Below are 26,497 nucleotides of genomic sequence, written 5' to 3' on the forward strand. Positions count from 1 at the left end.
CAAAGACACTCGACAGCGGCGGCAGGTGTACGTGGCTGGCGAGGACTCGCACTGCAGCTAACGTCGGTTTGGTATTTTCCACCGATGGGACAGGCTTCCGAAGCGTCAGCTTGTTCTCCGCAAGGTCGATGATGGCGCCGTATTCACACAGGAAGTCCATTCCGAGAATGACGTCCCTCGAACAGTCTTGCAGAACGACGAACTTCACAGGGCATGTTTCGCCGTGAATCTCGACGCGAGCGGTGCATCTCCCGACTGGTGTAATCAGGTGTCCTCCGGCGGTTCTTATTTGTGGTCCATCCCACGGCGTCGTGACTTTTCGAAGGCGGCGAGAGTGCCTCCCACTCAAGACTGAGTAGTCTGCTCCGGTGTCCACGAGTGCCGATGAGTCGAGGCCGTCGATAACAACGTTTAGGTTGTTGGACACCGAAGTAGGAGCGTCGTTGTGATGCGTAGCGTCGCGAGAGTGGGAGCGCTTCGTCGTTCCTGGAGGCTCTTTACGTCAGTCGTCTTCGGCAACTCCACCTCCAGGGGTTGCCGCGCCTAGTTTCCCCGGCGAGGAGCGAGGGGCGACAGGTTTTCACGTCGGGGTCGGTGCATGGGCAAAGCTGGACGTCGCGGCGAAGGCGACCGGAACTCTCGGCGGGACGCAGGCTCGGGCGACTGAGGTCGTCGCAGGTACTCGTCGATCTCCGTAGGGCGTTCACCACTACGAGGTCGTGGGTCGTTCGGGTGGAACCCCCGCAGCCCGAGTCGTCGGTATGGGCATTGGCGGTAGGTGTGGTTTGCTTCTCCGCAATGGAAACACAGTGGGCGTCGGTCGGGCGTTCGCCACACGTCGGTCTTCCGAGGTGCGCGGGGCTCTTGGGTGGCGTACTGCACCTGGTCGTCGCGGCGGTGGTCGTGCTGCGGCGCAGGAGGACGACGTCGGAGCGGCGCAACATAGGCTGGAGGAGGTGGCGGTGACCGTCGGGCCACTGCGGCGTAGGTCAGGGCGGGCTCTTCGGGTGGTGCTACGCAGGCAGGAGCCTCCGGTTGAATTGCCCGCTGGACTTCTTCGCGCACCACTTCGGCGATGGACAGCTCAGCCGGCTGGTTGGCAGCAGGCAGCAGCTTCCGGAGCTCCTCCCGGACGATGTCGCGACGATTTCCCGAAGGCCGTCGACACCGGTGGCGTTCAGGTCTAGTCGGCAAGATGCGGCGGTTCGAGGAGCAGGCACGCCGGCGAGTCGATGATAATGGCTTGCTCGGGCCGACAGCGCTCGCTCGATGTTAGTGGCTTCAGCCACAAAACCGTCGACGGTTGTCGGGGGATGGCGGACAAGGCCCCCAAAAATTTCAGCCTTCACGCCACGCATGAGGACGCGAAGCTTCTTCTCATCGGCTGCCTCCGGATCGGCTCGGGCACATAGGCGCATGACATCTTCAACGAAGCTTGTCACGGTTTCGTTGGGGCCCTGCACCCTGGTTTGAAGAAGGTCCTCTGCTCGCTGCCGACGGTGGTGGTTGAGGAACGTTCGCTTCAACTCGGTGGCGCAGGACTCCCACGTAGTGAAGGACGCTTCGTGGTTTTCAAACCAATGCCTCGCTGTCCCTTCGAGTGCGAAGTAGAGATTGTGGAGGCATTGCTCAGTCGTCCATCCGTTGTGGCGGGCTACACGTTCATAGTGTTGCAGCCAGTCTGCAATGTCCTCGTGGACGTCTCCGTGGAACGGCGTTGGAGTCCTGGGTGCGACCGGCAGGTACACGACGGCAGAAGCGGCCGGGGTCTGCGCCTGGTTGGCCATCGTCGTCTTCGGCTTAGTCGTGGGTGGCAGAAGTCCGTGTTCCGGGGGTAGACCTCGGATGCGGCGACTTGACCGGGTCTCGATCTGGTCTTCGTCGGGTCCTCCGGGGCTTGGGTTTGGACTTGTACTGCGGGAACTTGGCGGGCTGCGCTGTACGGACATGCGATTACCCCGCACCTCCACCAGAATGTCACGGGTGGTGACAAATAAACAAGAAATAAACAGAAATAAAAAAACGTTTAATGTGGCGAACTTGTGCCAAAAATAAAGAAGGAAACAGAAGAAAGCAGAGCGTCGCGGGCGTCGAAGTCGGCGTGTCAGCAGAGTCGAACGCTGGGGCGAAGCTGACACGACAAGGCCGCGGGCGGCCTCTCATCTAGAGTGCGTCGCTATCTCGAAGACCCGGCGAAAGCGGCTCGACCGTCGCGTGATCGGGCGAGAATGAACACGCACTTTCTAGAAAACAAAAGCAGGAACAAATGATAGAAATCACGTGCGGCACATGAATAAACGAGAACTTTCTGGAGGTCCGTGACCGAGCGTTGCTTTCTCAGCCCTGGACGCGGCAATATATGCATACCTCTCTTTGTACATCTTGTAACTGTTGTCCCATATTTCATGTAGATCTAGTTAAATATTTAGGAATTCAAACTGAAAGTGATTTGTCATGGAATTTTCACCTGTCAAAACTTTGTAAACGACTGAGAAATGTATCTTGTTTACTGTACAATACCAGATCTTTAATACCTTATTCAACGAAAAAAACACTAGCTCACGCTTTGGCATACAGTGTTTTGCGTTAGGGAATAACTATTTTTGGTCACAGCCCAGGACGATGGGGTCAAAAAATAGACTCAGTCTTAAAAGGAATATTTAAAAGCATTGTTTATGGTTCTATATCGCAAACTGAAGAGATCATAGCAGTCTTGGGCTTGCCATTGTTCCCCCCTTTTTATTAATTCAGACCGTTGTATTGAAACACTTTTGGTGTGATAATTTCAGAGTACCCCCATGTCGTATCTAGATCGCTTCGACACACCAAGCGCTATAAAATGCCTTTTTGTTGTGACGAAATACGGAAAAAGAATTCGGAATTTCTATGTACCCTGTATATTTAATAGCCCACCGGACGATGCTTACACTGTGGACTCGCTAAACAAACTGAAGCAAATGCTCCGATGTTCTTAGGGCCAAATTTTTGACTGCACTGTGTATGTGCATGTGTTTGTGTGACCATCATCGTTTATATTGCGATGTGTGTGGAGCTTGGAAGTTTACTTGTGTGGGGACGCTTTTTTATCACAAACTGTAGGGTCTTGTCCAACAAGCCTTTTGTCTGGCTTTGACAAGTCCGCCTCACTATCAAGTGAACCACACACGTAAATAAACATTATTATTATTATTATTATTATTATTATTATTCACTCATGCTGAATGTATTGCGCTCAACATCACGAATTCGATTAACTCTGTCGGTATTTTAGCAATATATAGACCGCCTTCGGAAAACGTCCGATGTTCTTTGGTCGCATTTGATGCTGCACTTCGGCAGTTTGCAACTTACAATCATTTATGCGTTTTAGAGGATTTTAACATTGATACCTTAACCCCGTCAAAGTCCTCAGTATGCACCTACCTCAACACTCTTTCTGCTAATGGGATTTCCAACTTGATAACAGCTCCCACTCGAGAAGAGACTCTCTTAGGCAAGTTGGTTGTTTCGTGCTTAGACCACATTAACCTAAGAACTTGTTCACAAAAAGTCCTATAAGCGGTTATTACACAGAAGCTAGCTGATCACTATTTTGTTGGGTGCCGTTGGTTCTGTGATAGTCCTTCACCCCTGAATAGCTTGGCGGGTACAAAAATATCTGTCTTTGACTCCTCTAAGTTTGATGGCCTTGTTTCTTCCTTTGACTGGAACGACTTTTTCCAATCAGTTGCATCCACTGATATTTATCAAAAGTTTGTGGAAGTTTTGAAGGCATCTGATGCTTCCTCCAGAAAAGAAATATACGTTAAAAGACGCTGGCCTGACCACTACTGGTTGAATGAAGATATACTGGCAGCAATAACAGATAAAAAATAAACCTTGGGCTCGGCATAAGCGCGCTTCTAACAATGCAGAACTTAAATCAAACTTTAAAACTTGTAGAAATATGGTTACAGCGATGATTCGTTCAGTTAAGCGAAGATACTTTTGTAAAAAGCTCTCAGAATTTCGCTCAGACATGCGCAAAACGTGGCTTGTCGTCAACGAATTCCGTGGTCATTCCTCCCGAAATTCAATCGATAATGTATTAAAAAGGTTCTTTGGCTCTAATCTGTCAACGGTCGTAAGGGATTTTAACAGTTTTTTGCGACCTTTTCAGGTACGACACGAGATTCTTTCATGACTTTCGAAAATTTTGTAACAGCCTTCGCTTTCCTTCCGCCGATGATAGAATCAGATCTCTCTTCATTGTTATTCAGTTTCAAACCAACAAAATCACCAGGCATCGACGGCATTCGAGTTACTGATCTTCATAGAAATTATGAGGTTATTAAGCATGTACTTCTTCAATGGTTAACGGCGTTATTACGTGTTGCATTATTCCACACGAACTAAAGACCGCTATAGTACGGCCCTTGTTCAAAGGTGGCGCAGGGAGTAAGATTGAAAATTACCGCCCAATTTCTGTTTTGCCAATTATTGCACAACTTCTTGAAAAACATGCATTCCATACTATAATATCATTTCTAGATGTGCATAATGTCATTGCACCGAGTCAGTTTGGTTTTGTTCAAGGAAAGGGAACCCGGCCATTGCTTGAAGATTTTGCCGATATGTTATTTTCTGGTTTTGAAAAACATCTTGTTTGCTGTGCTCTCTTTTTAGATATATCTAAAGCTTTTGATACCGTTAGCCATTATATCCTTTTGAAGAAGCTTTATAGCTACAGATTTCGTGGTCTGTTTTTTTATTTTCTTTCAAACTACTGATCAGATCGCTCACAACTTGTAATTGCAGCTGGGGCACGGAGCCCGCGAGCAACATTAAGGGCAGGCGTAACCCAAGGCTCCAATCCTGTCTCCTCGCCTATTTCATTTGTTTGTTAATGACATTTCTACTTTTCTTTCCCAAGCTAAACTTTATCAATATGCAGATGATACTGTATGTGTTACTCGACATATTAACTTCGAAAATGCTTCCCGCTCACTGCAATGCGCTGCGACTGTAGTCATGGATTGGTTTCAACGAAATCTCATGGACGTTAACGTAAACAAGACTAAGCTTATTTGTTTTCATAATCCTCTTAAATATCTGTGTCTTGATTACCCTTTTCTTTTACATAACTCAAACTGTGTATCTTGCAAGTGTGTTCCTTTAGTTTATGTTGAATCTGTAAAGTACTTAGGAATTTCGTTCGACTGCGGTTTAACTTGGAATGCTCAACTCACGTCCCTCTGTAAAAAATTGAGGACACTTGTTGTCTGCTATATAATACAAAATCGCTTATGGCCTCTCTCAGTTAGCAGACTAGTCACCCATGCTCTTGCATATAGTGTGTTACGGTATTGCGTTACGGTGTTTGGAAACTGTTCCGGCTTCTGGCATGAGAAAATTGACTACATTTAAAAAAAATATTTTGAAAAGCGTTTCTTATGGCATGCAACTTCCCGATGGTACTGATCTCTTCCAACATTTACAATATTCCTGTCTCCGAACACTTTTTATTCAAACTGTTGGCTTATGATACTTTTGGACAGATCAATTCAAAAGAAAAAAACGTTGTTCTTCGTTCGCTTGGTTTTCAAGAGACTTTCGAGATACCTTCTGTCCGAACAAGATATGGAAGGTGTACACGCGAATTTTACGTGCCTGGGCTCTTTAATAATCTGCCTTCTGAAATTCTACAAACGAATTCACTGCGCCAACTAAAGAGAATGCTGAGTCTTCACCTACTGGGATGAGATGTCGCCTAGCGTGTACATATTTGTTAGTATGAGTGTGTATGTGCCTAATTACTGATTCAGTTTTGTACATCCTAAAGTTTTTCAGTTTGTTCTACTGATGTGTGTGTGACGAATTTTACACTGCTTTGTTCGTGGACATATCAATTTTTTTCTGTGATTTTTCGGGCGGCATCACACAAGCCATTTGTTGGCTTTGATTGCCTCCGCACTCTTGTATGCTTTCATGAATGTGTCCTGAATCCAAGTTTAATATTATTATTAGTAGTAGTAGTAGTAGTAGTAGTAGTATTAGTAGTAGTAGTAGTAGTAGTAGTAGTAGTAGTAATAGTAATAGTAGTAGTAGTAGTAGTAGTAGTAGTAGTAGTGGTGGGGGTGGTGGTGGTGGTGGTGGTGGTGGTACACATGTCGTACGGGTGAAAACCGATCCCAATTGTGTGCCACTAGCCAATCTTCCTCGGAGGTGTGTGAGAATGTTGCCGTTCAGCTTGAGAGCGACCACTGAATCTCTGACAATTTTGAAGACAGCCCAGTTGACGCAAACTTTCACACAAATGTCACAAACCAACTCGCATCGATTTACGAGAATTTAAACGATCTCCTCTCATTAAAAACGTCAGTCGATTCACTTGTGCCGCTTTCATTTAAGGTTGACCAGTTGTTAGCCTTGGAACCAGTTGTTAAGGAACTTCGCACTACGGACGCGTCAGTAGAGGCTACTGCTGATTCGTTTACCAAGAAGTACGACTCAGTGCTCGCGATGGCGACGGCAAACGAAAATTCTTTAAGGGAACTGCAGACTGAAGTATCCACTATCAGAGCAAGAATGAAGGAGCAGTCTCGCGAAATGGTCTCGTTGCAAGGAGAGCTCATTACTCTGAGCAATACAGCCGCCGATGAAACATGAAGATCCATGACCTTTCGTTTGTTCAGGGGAAGGATCTGATTAAGGCACTCCAAGATTTCTCTCGGACGAGCAGACGACGCCGAGAGCCGGCCTTCTAGCAGACAAGGAACTGCAGTTCCTTGCTGTTACCGCGCCTGTCTTTTTTGTTTCTGCGACTGTCGCCGCCTGCGGAACGCGCGCCGCTTTTGAGTCGAAAAGATTGTCTGCTAAAGACGCTGGCTCTCGGCGCCGTATGCTCCTTCGTTGGCGGCGTTCGTTGCGCCATCCCTTGTCTCCCGTGCGAAACGGCGCCGTGTTGTTTGAAGACCGGTGGCTTCGCTGCGTTTCCATTGGAGCTAAGCCTTTTTCTTTCTTTACTTTTTCCTCAGGTAAGTTCGCTCTTTGCAAATTTCACAAAACCAAATGCAGCATCTGTGGGCAACACTGCACAAAGTCGTAGCGCAATAGGTTAAGAAACCGAATTTTCCGGTCGATTTAAAGAGCCTGGCGTCTCCTTGTATCACCCTGTAGAACTTGATGGAAACCATTTGTTAGCCTTACAAGTTGTTTCTCGCATGAATATGATTTTCTAAAACTGTATTGATTAACGTTGAAGAAGGAACTAGATTTAGGAAACTTAACCACATTAGAATAAATTATGTGTTCCATTGTTTTACAACAACTACTTATGAGTGAAATGGGTCTGAAGTTACAAGGGAGTGTTTGTCTCCACTCTTGTGTAGTGTAATCACTCTTCCAGTTTTCCAGTCATCTGGAAGCAGTGCTGTACACGTTCCTCGAAAAAAAAAAAGGAACGAAAGGTCGTTCCTCGTTCCTTCTGATTTTTGGAACGCGTTCCCGTTACAAGTTCCATCTGTGAGAAAGGAACTCGTTCCCGTTACAGTTAAAAAAATGGAACGTATTGTGACATATACGTTACATTCGCATTTTTCTAATTACCATAATTAGTTAGATCAAGCAAAGTTTTTTTTTAATCTATCACATTAAATGGCAACATACGAATTTGACTGCAGTTATGGCAGGGCAACAGGGGAAGAGGACACACGACAGCAGGAATCGTTTTGTTGATATAATCACCTTTAAAAATCTCAGCGTTTTACCATATTCCTGTTTAGGATGGGCGATTCAGACGAGCCAAATTTAGTGTTACCGCACATTGCACGAGCTTTTTACAACAACCTCACACGTTCCAATCTAACAAAGCACCGTGTTGGAACTTAACGACGGTTGCTTCTCGATGTTGACGTCCGCAAGACGAGCAAGTAAAGAGGGTACGGCTTTTGAAGGTCAGTCTTCAAAAATACGTCCTTCTTCGTGGGGTGTAGATTCGTTGTTCTGTTTGAAGGCTGGGGACAAGGGGAGAAATGAAGATTAATTGTTTGTATCATTGTCACGTGCCTGTGACGATTATTACGGGTGGAAGAAGAAAAGAAGCGGAAGGGAACCAGCGCGTTCCAGAGAACGGCGAGCGCGAGCAGAGAACGGTGAGCGCGAGAAGAGAACGGCGAGCGCGAGCAGAGGACGGCGAGCGCGAGAAGAGAACGGCGGGCGCGAGAGGAGAAGCAGCGGTGAAAGCCAGGGTGGGGCCGCGACGCACGGCGACCACCAGAGCTCGGAGGGAGGACCAGCCGCTACGGACGGCGACGCCTGCTACGAGCAACTCCAGGGGGAGTACGAGACACCGGCTTCCGCATCATCACATCAAGCGGCGACGCTCCGCAAGGCACCGGGGAAAGACTTGAACTTGAGGCAAGGACTGTAGCGGGAACGGGCTATGAGTGTGTCGACGTGACTTTGACTGCCTTCAGTGTTTTGCTTTTCTTATTGCTAATTCTTTGCCTATTGTTTTGCCTCTGACACGTTCCTATCTTCCTTCTTGTAAATATATAATTTCAGTGTTTGATCCACTCATGGGCGTCGTTTCTCTCTTTTCCCGATTGACGATGACAATTTGGCGAGCCTGCCAGGATTCCATTAATCCACTAGCCTGATCTCGTTGGTCCGGAGGAGAGAGTTCGCGACCATGACTGGGTCCGGGGTTGTAGAGATTGATAAATTGATGGCGGCTGGGAGGGAACTAGGATACACTGGAGAGGAGCTGAAGGTCTGGGTTGAGAGGGAGAAAAATATTCAAAGAGAGGAAAGGCTGCAGGCACGGGAGGCGGCAAGAGAAGAGCACGCGGCGCAAGAACGCGCATGTCAAGCGGAATGTGTCCCACTGGATAAGGAGCGGGAAGTTCTACAACTCAGAATCGCGGCCCAGGAAAGAGGAAATCGCGAAGCGCGGGGGGAAGGAGGAGAACGCGGTTCGACTAGACCAAGTCATAGCGCCAGTCCACACAAACTAATACCGCAGTATAATGAGACGCGCGACGACCTTGACGCGTATTTGCAGAGGTTTGAGCGTACGGCCACAGGCCTCGGATGGCCACAAGACAAGTGGGCAACCACTTTAAGTCTTTGTCTCACAGGAGAAGCCCTGACGGTGGTCGGTCGCATGACCCCTGCGGATGCGATGGATTATACAAAGATGAAACTGGCGCTGCTTCAAAGATTCCGGTATACAAAAGAAGGTTATCGCGAAAGATTTCGTGAGGCGAAGCCCGGAGATGGGGAAACAAGAAAACAGTTCGCAGCCAGGTTGACGGGGTATTTCGATAGGTGGATCGAAGTGGCAGGAGTCGAGAAGACTTTCGAGGCGCTCCGGGACAGAATGCTAATGGAGCAGTTCATGACGACTTGCGCTAGTAAGTTGATGGTCTTTCTCAAAGAAAGAGGCTGCTTGACCCTAGATGATTTGGCTGAAAAAGCCGACGTCTTTCTGGAAGCACAGACTCAGCCGAGCGTTTTAAAAGCGAAGGTAGAGGGACAAGACCCGAAAACCAGTGCAAGTACAGTCCCTAAAGCACTCAGAGAGGACACACGGAGGATCCTCCGATGCTTTTTATGCAATAAGGTAGGACACAAAGCCGAGAACTGCAATGGTCGCAATCAACAATACAAACCATCGACATGTTGGCACTGCGGCCGGATGGGACACAAGGCCGACAAATGCACTATGAGGGCTGGTGATAAACCACAAGCTTCTTGCCTGTGGACAACCTCCGACGAAACGGCAGGCGAACCAGATGAGACCTACCTTACGTTAAAGAACGGCGACAAAATACCAGTGGTTAACGCAGCTGTAGGGAGGCCACCCAAGTTTCTGGTGGAGAATATGCCTGTGGTCGAAGGCCGCATTGGCGAGAGAAAAGTTACGGTGCTTCGGGACACCGGCTGCAATACAGTAGTCGTAAGAAAGAACTTAGTGCCCGTTGGGTGCTACACTGGAAACTGTAGTCCTGTATATTTACTGGACCGAACAGTAAAATACTTACCTGAGGCGGAAATTGTGATCAACACACCCTTTCTGGCAGGAAAAGTCGTGGCGAAGTGCATTGACGATCCCCTATACGACTTAGTGCTTGGCAACGTTCCACAAGTGAGAGATCCCAACGATCCGAACCCATATTGGGATTCCGATCAACAACGAAGTGACGAGATGAAGACACCTACTGTCCAGGGAGTTGGCCACCAGCTGGACATGAGAGCCGAGGTACCAGAGAGGAAGGACCGCAAAGAGGCCTCTCCGTACGACTCGGAAAACACGGACTTGGGACTGATAACTTCGCCTTCAAGTACCGCGGGAGTGGGAGAGTCGAGGAAGAATAAGAGCGGGAACAAATCGGAACCTCCACTGAATGTGCCACAGGTACCGATTCTCGAAACGACAGTCGAGGAGCTTTCGACAGAACAGAGGAACGATGCGTCCTTAAGGAAATGTTTCGACAAGGTCGGAAAGGTGGTAAAGAAACACAAGTGTCGTACGAAGTATGAAATGGTGATAAAGAACAGCCTGCTTTTTCGGAGCTGTATATTTTCCACCGGGAGGAGTATAGAGCAGCTGGCTCTCCCAGCAACATTTCGACCAACTGTCATGGCAATGGCACACGACGGTATCATGTCAGGCCACCAAGGCATGAAGAACACGCTCGCGCTAACGGCTGAAGAGTTCTTTTGGCCGGGCATGCAGAGTGACATCAAGAGGTACGTGCGTTCCTGCGATGTATGCCAGCGCACGGTGCCGAAAGGCAGAGTAGGCAAAGCGCCTCTTGGGACAATGCCTGCCATCGAGACGCCATTCTAGAGGGTGTCGATCGACATCATCGGGCCGATCAACCCAACGGCGAGTTCGGGCAACCGATATATTCTGACCATGGTGGACGTCGCCACAAGGTACCCGGATGCTATTCCATTAAGAAGCATCGGCACGGAGAAAGTGGCAGAAGCCTTGGTGGAAATGTTCTCTACGTATGGAATCCCGAATGAGGTTCTTAGCGATAGAGGTTCCTGCTTCACGTCGGACCTCATGAAAGAGGTAAGCCGGCTGCTGTCCATGAAGCATCTCATGACTACACCCTACCATCCGATGGGGAACGGGTTGGTGGAAAGATTTAATGGAACCATCAAACAGATGATTAGAAGAATGTGTCAAGAAAGGCCCAAGGACTGGGACAGGTACCTCCCGGCACTACTGTTCGCCTACAGGGAAGTGCCACAGGCAAGCCTGAAGTTTTCACCATTTGACCTACTATACGGCCGAAGAGTTCGGGGACCTTTGGCCATCCTTAAGGAGATCTGGTCCAACGAGACGCTCGAAGACGACGTGAGGACGTCCTACGGTCACGTACTCGAGCTAAGAGAGAGACTACAAAGAACATGTGAGTTGGCTCACCGCTTCTTGGAAGAGGCCAAGATCAAGTACAAGGAGCACTATGACAAAAAGAGCGTCAACCGACAACTGAAAGAAGGGGACTTGGCCCTCATTCTCCTACCGAGCGACCACAACAAGTTAATAATGCAGTGGAAAGGACCATTTGTAGTATCCTGCAAAAAGAACGAAGTGGACTACGAGCTCGATGTTGGAGGACGCAAGAAGGTGTTCCACGTGAATATGCTCAAGAGATACCAAGAAAGAGTCGAGGTCGACCGGAGCCAGCCAAGCTGCAGTGCGGCAACGCAGGAACTTGGCGAGGCTACACTTGCTGGAGAGGCCAACAAGGCATCGACGCCTGATAACGTGACTGCACATGACTGGAAAGAGGTCACGGTCAACGATGACTTGGATGATGATGAGAAAGATGAGGTGTGGAGGTTGATCGAACAGTATAAGAACATATTTTCAGATCTTCCAGGTCAAACTAACTTGATCACGTGCGACCTGAAATTGACAACCGAAGAACCAGTGCGGATAAGGCAACATGCGTTGCCATTTTCCGTCCAAGAGACAGTCGAAAAGGAGATTTCGGAAATGCTCCGACTGGGCGTTATTGAACGGTGCACGTCACCGTATAACGCGCCGGTTGTAATTGTTAAAAAGAAAGACGGTTCTAACAGGTTTTGCGTTGATTACAGGAAGTTAAACGACGTGCTTAAGGATGACGCAGAGCCGATTCCTAGGGCGGACGTCACCTTCGCCAAGGTGGGCCGCAAGAAGTTTTTCTCTAAGCTGGATCTAGCGAAGGGATATTGGCAGATCCCGATGGAGGATTCGGCCAAGGAGAAGACAGCGTTCTCGTCGAGTAGCGGACTTTACCAGTTCAAGTTCATGCCTTTTGGGCTCAAGACTGCCTCATCTACCTTCACCAGACTGATGAGAAAGTTGCTTCATGGAATTCCGGAGGCTCATCATTACATCGATGACATTCTCATCGCCTCGGATACGTGGACGCAACACATGAAAACTTTGCAGACAGTTTTTGATCGGTTGCAAGAAGCTAACATCACGGCTCGGCCGAAGAAATGCGAGATCGCATTTACAAAGACGACCTTCCTCGGTCATGAGTTGGGTGGAGGACGAGTCGCACCCCACGCGGAGATCCTTGGAAGGATACAAGATGCGCCAAGGCCGGTGACAAAACGTCAAGTGAAGTCATTTCTCGGGCTGACCGGCTATTACCGCGATTTCGTCCCAAACTACGCGGATCTTGCTACACCCCTGCTGGAGCTCACGAAGAAAGGAGAACGAAACCAAGTTGAATGGGGGTCAGCACAGGAGGAGTCGTTCGAGAGACTGAAGGACTGCTTATCGAGACCACCTATCCTGTTGGCGCCAGATCCCGACAAAGAATTCGTTTTGAGGACGGATGCATCTGATGCATGCCTGGGCGCAGTATTGCTCCAGGAAAGTGAAGGACTGCTGCATCCAGTGGGATATGCAAGCAGAACACTGGGAAAATCGGAGAAGAATTACGCCACCGTAGAGAAAGAGTGTCTGGCGATTGTTTGGGCCGTGGAGCGATTTAGGTTGTTCTTATATGGCAGAAAATTTCGCATACAAACGGATCACCGAGCTTTGGAGTTTTTGAACAAAGCGAAGCACTCCAACAGTCGCATAATGCGATGGAGTTTATCATTGCAGGAACAGGACTTTCACATCGAATACATTAAGGGGAAAGACAATGTTGGAGCAGACTTCTTAAGTCGTCTAGAGAGCGAAGCCGTCCGGGGGTAATTGGTTGTAAAGGCAGGACACAGGGTTAATGAGACCCGGCCATTAGGATTTTTTTTTTTCATTTTTGTTGTTGAATTAGGTATGGACAAGAGTGTGTTGCCCAGGTGATTTGTACAAGCAATTAGGGACGCGAGAGTGTAACCACGGTTTGTTTTTGTGATTTGGGCGATACTAATTTTTGGGATGGGGAAACGGCATACGTGCGTGAGTGCTAAGGACCAAGTGTGGTGGTATTTGTGAATGTGCCGCGGTCACTACAGCAAGCCATCGAGGAGGTCGCCTTCCTGAAGAAACTTCATGTTGTGAAGTTCTCGAAGTGAGCGGGGTGTGTCACGTGCCTGTGACGATTATTACGGGTGGAAGAAGAAAAGAAGCGGAAGGGAACGAGCGCGTTCCAGAGAACGGCGAGCGCGAGCAGAGAACGGTGAGCGCGAGCAGAGAACGGTGAGCGCGAGAAGAGAACGGCGAGCGCGAGCAGAGAACGGTGAGCGCGAGAAGAGAACGGCGAGCGCGAGCAGAGAACGGTGAGCGCGAGCAGAGAACGGTGAGCGCGAGCAGAGAACGGTGAGCGCGAGAAGAGAACGGCGAGCGCGAGCAGAGAACGGTGAGCGCGAGAAGAGAACGGCGAGCGCGAGCAGAGGACGGCGAGCGCGAGAAGAGAACGGCGGGCGCGAGAGGAGAAGCAGCGGTGAAAGCCAGGGTCGGGCCGCGACGCACGGCGACCACCAGAGCTCGGAGGGAGGACCAGCCGCTACGGACGGCGACGCCTGCTACGAGCAACTCCAGGGGGAGTACGAGACACCGGCTTCCGCATCATCACATCAAGCGGCGACGCTCCGCAAGGCACCGGGGAAAGACTTGAACTTGAGGCAAGGACTGTAGCGGGAACGGGCTATGAGTGTGTCGACGTGACTTTGACTGCCTTCAGTGTTTTGCTTTTCTTATTGCTAATTCTTTGCCTATTGTTTTGCCTCTGACACGTTCCTATCTTCCTTCTTGTAAATATATAATTTCAGTGTTTGATCCACTCATGGGCGTCGTTTCTCTCTTTTCCCGATTGACGATGACAATCATTTAAGTGACCAATATTCGGGATACAAGGGTGCGTTCGATGTCAGGTAACCAGTCCTTTTGTTCTAACTGTAGGCCTGTTTGTGGAAGTTTAGTGATGGCTGTCGTAGTCCTTAGATTTCTGGGTGTATGGGTATTCGTGGAAGAAAATAAGTGGCTAAGTTTGAAACGTTCCTCTTTCTGTGTCTTTTCCTTCGACTAAACGTTTTGCGTTCCGTACCGCACCCTCAGGCACTGCAAAAATAATAAATGTCCGCTAGCTCTCCTGCACCCGACTGTTACCAAGCGAGGATTACACAAAATAAACCCTAAGTGACCAAATATTTAACGAGAAAATTTAACGGTTTTTGTAAAGATATGGTTTTTATACTTTCAGAATTTGCCTCTTAGAAATGAAATACAAATTACCCCATTGGACGAAAGAAAGGAACGCCGTTCCTTTTTCAGTTCCAGTAAGAATGTAACGAGTTCGCGTTCCAGTTCCAGCGATAAAAAATGAAACGGCGGCGTTCCTTCGTTCCTTCTAAAAGGAACGCGTTCCAGGAACGCCGTTCCTTGGAACGCCGTTCCGTACAACACTGTCTGGAAGCTGACCTGGTGAAAGGAGTTGCTCATACAGTTTAGACGAAATGATTGGCGTATATTCTTTCGTATTCTTTGAAAACTTTGAATTGATATTGTCAACACCAGACGACGATGATCGTTTACTTGATTCTAAATGTTTTAATGCTATTCATATAAATGACAATTGGATTGATGAGAAGAAGTCATATGAAGGATATGATGGACAAAATGTATCAGTAACATTGTGAAATACACTATAAAACATGTCATTAAAGGGAAGCTGAAACACTTTTTGAAAAAAAAACGAGTTAGAGGTGAATTCTGGCGTATTTTTATCCCATAAATCTGAATATCTCATTCGTTTTCCCCGAGGATGCGACTAAAAGCGAGAAAACGCGAAAAACCTCCGACCAGTCGTGACGTCATACTAGGATCTTTGGGCCGCCAAGCGCGTGTCGCTCGTGTAGGCAGCACATGCAATGACAAGCTTGCCAGGTATATTTTTCCGCACTGACGGCAGTCGTGACGTCTCTTTCTAACCTTTTTGAAAATAGCAACAGTGCGCGTGCATAGCTTTGACAGGCGCTGAAGATCCGCGAGAGCAGAAATTCCGAAAATTCCTAGTGTGACGTCACGTCCTGGGAAGGAGGGGCTTCGGCGGTACCTTAAAGAATATTTGCTCAAGCCTCCGTGCACCAAATTAAAAAACAACCTTGCTATTCCTGATCCTAGAGGTCTAATGAAGGCCATTAAAGTCTTTTTTCTCAAATACAAAACCGCTTCAGTTTCCCTTTAAGAATAGTCGAATACAATGTAACGGGAATCATTTCACCCGATTCATTTTTAAGTGAAAGGAAACGCTCAACGCTGGAATTGATTACACTTCGAAATTGTTTAAGATTACTCAATAAAATAGATGGGAGACACTCATTAAAAAAGTAATATTAAGTTTCCCCGACTGCTTTTTTGTATTCATTGGCTGCGAGATTATAACGTTACTATAGTATTCCTCCAAGTCAATGCTCTTTGTGTTTCTGAACAAGCGTTTCTTTTTATTTGAGAGCCTTCGTAGTCGAGTAGTGAACCATGGAGACTGAATGTTTGTTATAATTGAGCTTAATGGAAGTTGCTCATTAAAAAAAGAAATGGGTTTGCTCTTATATGAATCCCATTTGGTTTGAACGGAACGCTCGCAAAACGCTGCCAAGAAGGCATCTAAAAACAACATACACCTCTATTAATCGCTGCATAGTTGGCCCTTTTGTAATCCCTGATTTGCTTGGCCTGTTTTGTATTACGGCACGCAGGAGTAACAAAAAAAATGAAGTAAGGAGTGATCAGTAAGATCTGGAAGGTATTAAATGTCAGAAATTAAGTCAGGTGTGTCAGTATCAAATCGAGCAAGTTCGCCTAAAAGAGTGTGTTGTCCTTGTTAGAAATCTTACAATTTGTGAAAGGTTAATATTAGAACATAGATCTAAAACAGGATAACTGGGCGAGTTGGTATGGATTCATAATGGAACAGCGCGAATTATTGCAAGGACAGGAGAAGGAGCTGGACAGGACGAGCGCTGACTAACAACTGAAAGGTTTATTCTCAGGAAACCACGAAGAAAAACACATAACACGACTCTCTAATCACGATGGAAGTGCGCATGCGCCTCACAAAATTGGGTGCTATCAGTTACACAATGTTACATGCGTCATCCCCGATCTAAAAATTCGACCTCATTGTCCAGCAAAATCAAGGAAGCCTGACTCACGCAGGCTGACCCCTCCTTCTTTATTCTATGAGCTTCAACAATCTCTCGAGCTTTTTGGTCTCGGTGTTTATACAAAACAACGGCTTTTTCCAGTAACGGGGTGCAGGCGCAGTCCCTGCAGTGTAACGCCAAGTGGGAGATTGCCGTACCTGTTAAAGAGCTACGGTGTTCCCGCAGGCGAATGTTGAGGCACCGCCCCGTTTGTCCGATGTATACCTTCCCGCAGGTGAAGGGTATCTTGTATACTACACCCAAGGTGCATGGCACGAACTCAATGCGGTGTTTTATGCCGCACGGGCTCTCCCCCTGTTTCTCTACCTTGTTAACCCGCTTTTCCACTGCAGAGCAAATACTGCTTAGCTTGTTACGTGCCGAGAACACAACATCTACCCCGAACTTCGAGGCTGCTCTCTTAAAGCCGTGTGACATGTGGTGCACATACGGGATGACTGTGACCTGCTTTTTTACTTTTGTGGCTACTTTTCCCCGCGCCTCACCCTTAATGTTTTTCACTGTTGCTTCCGCCGCCGAGGCGATAACCGATTCCGGGAAACCGGCGTCTTCTAGTCTACCTACCTGGGCGGCAAGGCTTTGTCCCACTCTGTGGTAGCAAGACTTTGTTACTGCGGACAGGATACATGATTTTGCAATGCCCCTTTTGACGAGCTTGGAATGCCCCGATCTAAAATCAAGGAGATTCTTGGTGGTCCTGGGATGATGCCACCAACAAACGTGGCTCTGGCTCACATCTACGCTCAGATCCAAAAACTGGATTGTCTGGTCTTTTGGGGTCTCAAAAGTGAACCTCAGGCCCAAACCCTGCTCCTTGAACGTTTTTAGCGCGAAATCAAGGGTCCGACTAAAGTTACCTTTGTCGACGAAAACTAAATAATCGTCGACATACCTAAAAATCTTTTTAGCGGGGGCCTTCAACAGACCGTCAAGTGCCCTGTCAACCTTTGCAAGGAAGATGTTACTCAGCACGGGTGCTACCCTGGACCCTATGCACACCCCAGACTTTTGCACATACACCTTGTCATGCCACCCGATAAAGGTAGCCCTCAAATAAAATGACAACACTTCTAGAAACCCTTCGACCGGAATCCCGCATTGGGACCTAAACGCAACTTCATCGTTGAGGTCAGTAATGCATTCTTTTACGCAACGCATGAGGTCATCGTGGGGCATAGAGTAATACAGATCTTCAACGTCTATGCTGAACGCTGTACAACCCACAGGGTTACTATCCGAGAGATAGGAAACAACGGCATTTGAGCTAGGTATCACGAAAGGGTCCTCGGCATTTAACGTGTCCAAGTGCTTTTTGAGGTACCCAGACACAACACGCAACCAGGTGCCACGCTCAGACACAATGGTGCGAAACGGAATTTCCGCCTTATGCGTCTTGGCCGCGAAGAAAACTTCCAAAGTGAGGTTCTTTTCCCTTTTTACCCCTGCACACACCTGCTTAAGGCTCAATCTTTCCAAAAGCTCCACGGCTCTTTCCTTAACCTTCGCTGGTCTTTCTAGGACCGCCTTGAAGTTCTTCTTTCCTTAACCTTCGCTCGGAGTGGTGGCAGCAGGTTCGTTTCTTCAGGGACTGCCTACGGATAGCTTGCAGTCGCCAGCCTCAACAGCCTGGAACTAACCACCGGTTCCAAGACTGGTCAAGGACATCCATCCAGCTCACCGAGTTTCTATGGAACCAGGTACGCCCCAATCTACCTTCGAAGAAAAAGCAGCGCGTCAAGGAAGGCACAGTACTCGTCCTCGGCGACCGACCAGTCGCGGAGCAACACAGGCAGATCCTCAAGTTGGGCCCGAAGTTCTGTTTTGAGCCGGCGCTGAAACGAGTGGACAAGCTGGCCCTGTCAAGGTTGGTGTCTCGCCAGGTTCCGGAAGAGGACAAACCTAGGTGTGTCGCAGGATGCGTTGATGTGCTGTTGAGGTCAGAGGGGCTCCCTACGAGGAGTAGGAGTTTAGAACCTGTTATTGACTTTCTCGCTACTAGTGGGCTACGCGCACTTGTGTCCGATAAGGAAGGCTTCTTCGTCATCATGCCGGAGGACATGTTCGCTGAGAAGGCGACCTGTGCTGTGCAGAAGAACTTCAAGGCGGTCCTAGAAAGACCAGCGAAGGTTAAGGAAAGAGCCGTGGAGCTTTTGGAAAGATTGAGCCTTAAGCAGGTGTGTGCAGGGGTAAAAAGGGAAAAGAACCTCACTTTGGAAGTTTTCTTCGCGGCCAAGACGCATAAGGCGGAAATTCCGTTTCGCACCATTGTGTCTGAGCGTGGCACCTGGTTGCGGGTTGTGTCTGGGTACCTCAAAAAGCACTTGGACACGTTAAATGCCGAGGACCCTTTCGTGATACCTAGCTCAAATGCCGTTGTTTCCTATCTCTCGGATAGTAACCCTGTGGGTTGTACAGCGTTCAGCATAGACGTTGAAGATCTGTATTACTCTATGCCCCACGATGACCTCATGCGTTGCGTAAAAGAATGCATTACTGACCTCAACGATGAAGTTGCGTTTAGGTCCCAATGCGGTATTCCGGTCGAAGGGTTTCTAGAAGTGTTGTCATTTTATTTGAGGGCTACCTTTATCGGGTGGCATGACAAGGTGTATGTGCAAAAGTCTGGGGTGTGCATAGGGTCCAGGGTAGCACCCGTGCTGAGTAACATCTTCCTTGCAAAGGTTGACAGGGCACTTGACGGTCTGTTGAAGGCCCCCGCTAAAAAGATTTTTAGGTATGTCGACGATTATTTAGTTTTCGTCGACAAAGGTAACTTTAGTCGGACCCTTGATTTCGCGCTAAAAACGTTCAAGGAGCAGGGTTTGGGCCTGAGGTTCACTTTTGAGACCCCAAAAGACCAGACAATCCAGTTTTTGGATCTGAGCGTAGATGTGAGCCAGAGCCACGTTTGTTGGTGGCATCATCCCAGGACCACCAAGAATCTCCTTGATTTTAGATCGGGGCATTCCAAGCTCGTCAAAAGGGGCATTGCAAAATCATGTTTCCTGTCCGCAGTAACAAAGTCTTGCTACCACAGAGTGGGACAAAGCCTTGCCGCCCAGGTAGGTAGACCAGAAGACGCCGGTTTCCCGGAATCGGTTATCGCCTCGGCGGCGGAAGCAACAGTGAAAAACATTAAGGGTGAGGCGCGGGGAAAAGTAGCCACAAAAGTAAAAAAGCAGGTCACAGTCATCCCGTATGTGCACCACATGTCACACGGCTTTAAGAGAGCAGCCTCGAAGTTCGGGGTAGATGTTGTGTTCTCGGCACGTAACAAGCTAAGCAGTATTTGCTCTGCAGTGGAAAAGCGGGTTAACAAGGTAGAGAAACAGGGGGAGAGCCCGTGCGGCATAAAACACCGCATTGAGTTCGTGCCATGCACCTTGGGTGTAGTATACAAGATACCCTTCACCTGCGGGAAGGTATACATCGGACAAACGGGGCGGTGCCTCAACATTCGCCTGCGGGAACACCGTAGCTCTTTAACAGGTACGGCAAGCTCCCACTTGGCGTTACACTGCAGGGACTGCGCCTGCACCCCGTTACTGGAAAAAGCCGTTGTTTTGTATAAACACCGAGACCAAAAAGCTCGAGAGATTGTTGAAGCTCATAGAATAAAGAAGGAGGGGTCAGCCTGCGTGAGTCAGGCTTCCTTGATTTTGCTGGACAATGAGGTCGAATTTTTAGATCGGGGATGACGCATGTAACATTGTGTAACTGATAGCACCCAATTTTGTGAGGCGCATGCGCACTTCCATCATGATTAGAGAGTCGTGTTATGTGTTTTTCTTTGTGGTTTCCTGAGAATAAACCTTTCAGTTGTTAGTCAGCGCTCGTCCTGTCCAGTTCCTTCTCCTGTCCTTGCAATAATTCGCGCTGTTCCATTATGAATCCATACCAACTCGCCCAGTTATCCTGTTTACTAAGTCTAATTTCTAGTACAAGGGGCTCTTTTCAGTGTTCTAACGACCTTCTGTCTAATCCCAACGTGCTGTCTTCACTGATTGCGGTTTACGTGTGCAAGGCCAGAGTTGCGTCGCGGTACACCAGGGCATCCTTGTGCCCTCCCGAGCTACAGGCCATCTTTGGTTGGATGGCCCCCGCGACGGGTCACTCGAGAAGGATGTGCCGCATCCTTCGCTCGGAGTGGTGGCAGCAGGTTCGTTTCTTCAGGGACTGCCTACGGATAGCTTGCAGTCGCCAGCCTCAACAGCCTGGAACTAACCACCGGTTCCAAGACTGGTCAAGGACATCCATCCAGCTCACCGAGTTTCTATGGAACCAGGTACGCCCCAATCTACCTTCGAAGAAAAAGCAGCGCGTCAAGGAAGGCACAGTACTCGTCCTCGGCGACCGACCAGTCGCGGAGCAACACAGGCAGATCCTCAAGTTGGGCCCGAAGTTCTGTTTTGAGCCGGCGCTGAAACGAGTGGACAAGCTGGCCCTGTCAAGGTTGGTGTCTCGCCAGGTTCCGGAAGAGGACAAACCAAGGTGTGTCGCAGGATGCGTTGATGTGCTGTTGAGGTCAGAGGGGCTCCCTACGAGGAGTAGGAGTTTAGAACCTGTTATTGACTTTCTCGCTACTAGTGGGCTACGCGCACTTGTGTCCGATAAGGAAGGCTTCTTCGTCATCATGCCGGAGGACATGTTCGCTGAGAAGGCGACCTGTGCTGTGCAGAAGAACTTCAAGGCGGTCCTAGAAAGACCAGCGAAGGTTAAGGAAAGAGCCGTGGAGCTTTTGGAAAGATTGAGCCTTAAGCAGGTGTGTGCAGGGGTAAAAAGGGAAAAGAACCTCACTTTGGAAGTTTTCTTCGCGGCCAAGACGCATAAGGCGGAAATTCCGTTTCGCACCATTGTGTCTGAGCGTGGCACCTGGTTGCGTGTTGTGTCTGGGTACCTCAAAAAGCACTTGGACACGTTAAATGCCGAGGACCCTTTCGTGATACCTAGCTCAAATGCCGTTGTTTCCTATCTCTCGGATAGTAACCCTGTGGGTTGTACAGCGTTCAGCATAGACGTTGAAGATCTGTATTACTCTATGCCCCACGATGACCTCATGCGTTGCGTAAAAGAATGCATTACTGACCTCAACGATGAAGTTGCGTTTAGGTCCCAATGCGGGATTCCGGTCGAAGGGTTTCTAGAAGTGTTGTCATTTTGTTTGAGGGCTACCTTTATCGGGTGGCATGACAAGGTGTATGTGCAAAAGTCTGGGGTGTGCATAGGGTCCAGGGTAGCACCCGTGCTGAGTAACATCTTCCTTGCAAAGGTTGACAGGGCACTTGACGGTCTGTTGAAGGCCCCCGCTAAAAAGATTTTTAGGTATGTCGACGATTATTTAGTTTTCGTCGACAAAGGTAACTTTAGTCGGACCCTTGATTTCGCGCTAAAAACGTTCAAGGAGCAGGGTTTGGGCCTGAGGTTCACTTTTGAGACCCCAAAAGACCAGACAATCCAGTTTTTGGATCTGAGCGTAGATGTGAGCCAGAGCCACGTTTGTTGGTGGCATCATCCCAGGACCACCAAGAATCTCCTTGATTTTAGATCGGGGCATTCCAAGCTCGTCAAAAGGGGCATTGCAAAATCATGTATCCTGTCCGCAGTAACAAAGTCTTGCTACCACAGAGTGGGACAAAGCCTTGCCGCCCAGGTAGGTAGACTAGAAGACGCCGGTTTCCCGGAATCGGTTATCGCCTCGGCGGCGGAAGCAACAGTGAAAAACATTAAGGGTGAGGCGCGGGGAAAAGTAGCCACAAAAGTAAAAAAGCAGGTCACAGTCATCCCGTATGTGCACCACATGTCACACGGCTTTAAGAGAGCAGCCTCGAAGTTCGGGGTAGATGTTGTGTTCTCGGCACGTAACAAGCTAAGCAGTATTTGCTCTGCAGTGGAAAAGCGGGTTAACAAGGTAGAGAAACAGGGGGAGAGCCCGTGCGGCATAAAACACCGCATTGAGTTCGTGCCATGCACCTTGGGTGTAGTATACAAGATACCCTTCACCTGCGGGAAGGTATACATCGGACAAACGGGGCGGTGCCTCAACATTCGCCTGCGGGAACACCGTAGTTCTTTAACAGGTACGGCAAGCTCCCACTTGGCGTTACACTGCAGGGACTGCGCCTGCACCCCGTTACTGGAAAAAGCCGTTGTTTTGTATAAACACCGAGACCAAAAAGCTCGAGAGATTGTTGAAGCTCATAGAATAAAGAAGGAGGGGTCAGCCTGCGTGAGTCAGGCTTCCTTGATTTTGCTGGACAATGAGGTCGAATTTTTAGATCGGGGATGACGCATGTAACATTGTGTAACTGATAGCACCCAATTTTGTGAGGCGCATGTGCACTTCCATCGTGATTAGAGAGTCGTGTTATGTGTTTTTCTTCGTGGTTTCCTGAGAATAAACCTTTCAGTTGTTAGTCAGCGCTCGTCCTGTCCAGTTCCTTCTCCTGTCCTTGCAATAATTCGCGCTGTTCCATTATGAATAGATCTAAAAACTGGTTACATTCAGTTAAGGGGTGTTTCTATGACGAGCTTAAATCAGACCAGATGGTGCTGGGATAATTAAAGTCACCCATAATAGAAAAGGGGTAAGTTTGGAAAGCCAACACGAACAAGGTTAATTGCATCATAAAGTTGCTCAACAGAAGTATTTGATTGTGCTGGAGGACGATAGCAACAACCTAATACTAGCTTTTTCTGTCCAATGGAAAGACGTACCCATAATAATTCAAGATCAGATTTTATATTGATAAAAAAATTACGTTCAAGCACAGTGGCTATCAAAACTGCCTCACCAGAACGTTCCTCGTGGTAATTGCGTAAATATTAAAACTTTTACTAGAATTAAATCATTGCAAACATTAACTTCAGAGGAAAATAACGTTTCAGTTAGCACAACTAAACCAGCATCACATAAGTCAGTCTCGAAGCACGAGTCACCGCGTTTTTTAATCAGACTTCGATGTTAGTAAAACAACTGCCACATTCACTGGTGCCCCGCCCCTCTCGGACAACTAGGCGGGGCAAGAGGGCTGAGAAAGAGGAAATGAATTCCGTGGAAGCACGCTAACATTTCTTTCGGTTTGAGGGAATGAGGTTCACACACATATTCATTCGTCTTGGGGGTTGTGCGTTTAGCAGTTATTAATTTGATAATTCTCGTTGAAACCTCAGTTTAAAAGTACTTCCTTAGAACTTGCCCAATTCTATTAATTTTGTGCTAGCCAGGCGAGTAGCAAAAAAAAAACTCACTGATAGTCACGCCTACCTTTTTTAGTTGCACTTTGCAAGGTAAGGTAAAACCGCTCCTTTTAAAAGAAGAAAACTGTACGATGATGGGGCGACATTTCATGCATCAAAAACACATTGCCTATTTGAGCGCTCTACACCAAGTGTTCCGTTTATGTAAAGTAAAGAGCATTAAGAGAGCGGGCTATTTATCTTTCGCTCAGCGTCACCCCACGTTTCTGAAGCAAGATCAGCAATTACGTAAAAGATAACGTTGTTACGACGAGACCGGTCCTCCATATCATCAAGCCGCTCCTGCAGAGCGATGTTTTCATTCCGTAATGCTATCAGCTGCTTGACCGGCGATACCGTGTTCTTGCTATTTTGTTTTAAGAAGGGTTGTTTTAGTTTGAACGACATGGCAACCTTTTGTTAATATCAGTCACCTGTACTTGCATAACTTTCTGGTTTTTCTTTATCTCCTTTACACTGGTAAGCGGCCTTTACTGTCCCTGTTTAAACTCCAGTGAACGATCATTCAAGCTCTGTAAAAGATCATACATTTCGCTGAACTGCTTAGCCTGAACCTCGCTCATGGGGCCAGGATTGGCCTCAACGGCGCCACAACGCAGCATAGAATGTACAAAGTTTCTGACACACTAAAAAATGCAAATATTAACTCTTTTGTCGGAGTATGGGGTTGAGAGCACTATCAGCTTGCCTTCTCGGGAGGAGCCTTCAAATGGCCGACTAGTGGTCTCCTGCGTGAACCGTGCTAACCTTAGGGCTCTGGACGTCGTTATTAAATACTTTGTTATTACCCAGAAGCTGTCAGATCACTATTTTGTAGGTTGTCGTTTAGAGAGTTTTGCTGGTGGTGGGAAAAGCAATGAGGGGAGTCGCACGTCTGTTAGTGTTATAGATACAAGCAAATTATATTCTCTTACCGCTGCACACGACTGGGATGATTTTCTCCTGTCTACAGATCCCACTTGCATGTACACTTGTTGTTGTTGTTGTTGTTGTTGTTGTTGTTGTTGTTTTTCAAATTCTGGAGTCCTTTTAGATTGCTTCAAGAAGACTCGTGCGTTTCAAGCAAAGATCAAATATGTCATGGCATAACTCTCAAATAATTTCTGCAATTGAGGTTAAGGAAGCATTGCGGGCTCGGTGTCGTCGTGCCTCGAATAATGCTCATTTGAAAGCTGAATTTCGGTGTGCAAGAAACGGGGCAAACGCGCTTATAAGGGCTTCTAAACGCTGCTATTTCCCTGGAGGGTTTTCCGAGGCCAGGTCGAACCCAAAACAATCTTGGCAATTAATTGATTCTTTTTGGAGAAATGCATCGAAAAGGAACCTTCTATTGAGTCTGATTAAACATTTCTGCCCCAAACTGCAGTCCGCTGTTGATGATTTCAATCAGTTCTTTGCGGCATCATCTGGGGTGGAGAGACACTCTGTGTTGGGGGGCATCGGTCGGTGTTAGAGAGCAATATGCTGCGTCTGCTTCTGCTTTTCTACCTCATCTCGATGAGTCTACGCTACGCTCATTATTGTTCAGCATAAAACGAAGCAAACCGCCTAGATTTGACGGTATTCGCATAGAAGGCCTAAAATTTCGATACTATCAAGATTGTCCTACTTGCACTATTGAATTGTTTCTTGACTTGCGGTTTGATCCCCAGTGGCCTGAAGACAGCAATAGTAAAACCACTGTTCAAGGGCGGTGCACATACCAAGGTGGAATGTTACCGCCCAATCAAAATTTTTGCCATGCACAGAAGAATTATCGGAAAGACATATTTTTATAGTGATGACAAGGTTTGTGGACAGGTTCCAGTTGTGGTCACCTTGTCAAGACGACTTTATAGGAGGCAGAGGCACCCAGCCTTTGCTCGAAATGTTTGCTGGCCTCATCATCGCGCGTCATTTGAAAATAATTTCTATGCGTGTGCCCTTTTCTTGGATGTAGCAAGAGCATTTGATGCTGTTAGCCATAAGCTGTTGTTTAAAAATCTCTACTTTATGGATTTCGGGGTCCTTTGTTTGCAATACTGGAAAACTGTTTTCTTGCTCGTTCTCAGATTGCGTCGGTAGGACATTTTAGAACTGTCCGCGTCGATATAAAAGCTGGTGTATCTCAGGCGTCAGTACTGTGGCCTCTGCCTTTCAATTAGTATGTTAAAGATATCGTGGTATATGTCTCCATTTGTGCAATTTTCCAATATGCGGATGACATTCTGCCTGTCTCTAGTCGTCTCAATTTTGATCATGCCTTACAATTATTTAGTGATGACTCCACAAGGGTTATGGACTGGGCTGACGCTAATTTGATTAAAATTAAAGAGTCCAAAACAAAATTTGTGTGCTTCAAACATTTTTTTAAATGTTAGACGTTTCAACGGATTTTCTTAAGCGTGTGGACGTTTCAACGGTGTCGTCAGTTGTGTTACATAAATCAGACTGTCTTCGTTCTAATGGTCGCCAGCTGCAATTTCCTGATAATGTCCACTATCTAGGTGTATCTGTTTATTCAGACATGCCATGGAATACACATATGTTGGACGTTTCTCGAAAATTCCGAAGTGTTAGCTGTTAGCTTTTTAACTTCAAAGTATTTATGCCGTTATATATCAGAAAATTGATAGGGCATACTCTTGGA

General features: G+C 47.7%; 2 protein-coding genes across 2 annotated transcripts; one reads left to right on the forward strand and one right to left on the reverse strand.

Moving 5' to 3' along the window:
• Positions 1–13,496: 13,496 nt before the first annotated feature.
• LOC121836653 lies at positions 13,497–18,276 on the reverse strand. Its single transcript, XM_042291612.1, has 3 exons — positions 18,249–18,276; positions 17,261–18,152; positions 13,497–13,539 (listed from the first exon to the last, which is right to left on the reverse strand). Exons 1-3 carry the CDS (start codon positions 18,274–18,276, stop codon positions 13,497–13,499), a joined length of 963 nt encoding a protein of 320 aa, XP_042147546.1.
• Positions 18,277–20,489: 2,213 nt separating this feature from the next.
• Positions 20,490–24,177, forward strand: LOC120842657. Its single transcript, XM_040213810.3, has 2 exons — positions 20,490–22,176; positions 24,081–24,177. Exons 1-2 carry the CDS (start codon positions 20,498–20,500, stop codon positions 24,175–24,177), a joined length of 1,776 nt encoding a protein of 591 aa, XP_040069744.3. The 5' UTR covers positions 20,490–20,497.
• Positions 24,178–26,497: the final 2,320 nt, after the last annotated feature.

Source organism: Ixodes scapularis, unplaced genomic scaffold (genome assembly GCF_016920785.2).
Source record: "Ixodes scapularis isolate PalLabHiFi unplaced genomic scaffold, ASM1692078v2 PGA_scaffold2__306_contigs__length_199485367, whole genome shotgun sequence".
NCBI classification, from domain to species: Eukaryota; Metazoa; Arthropoda; class Arachnida; order Ixodida; family Ixodidae; genus Ixodes; species Ixodes scapularis.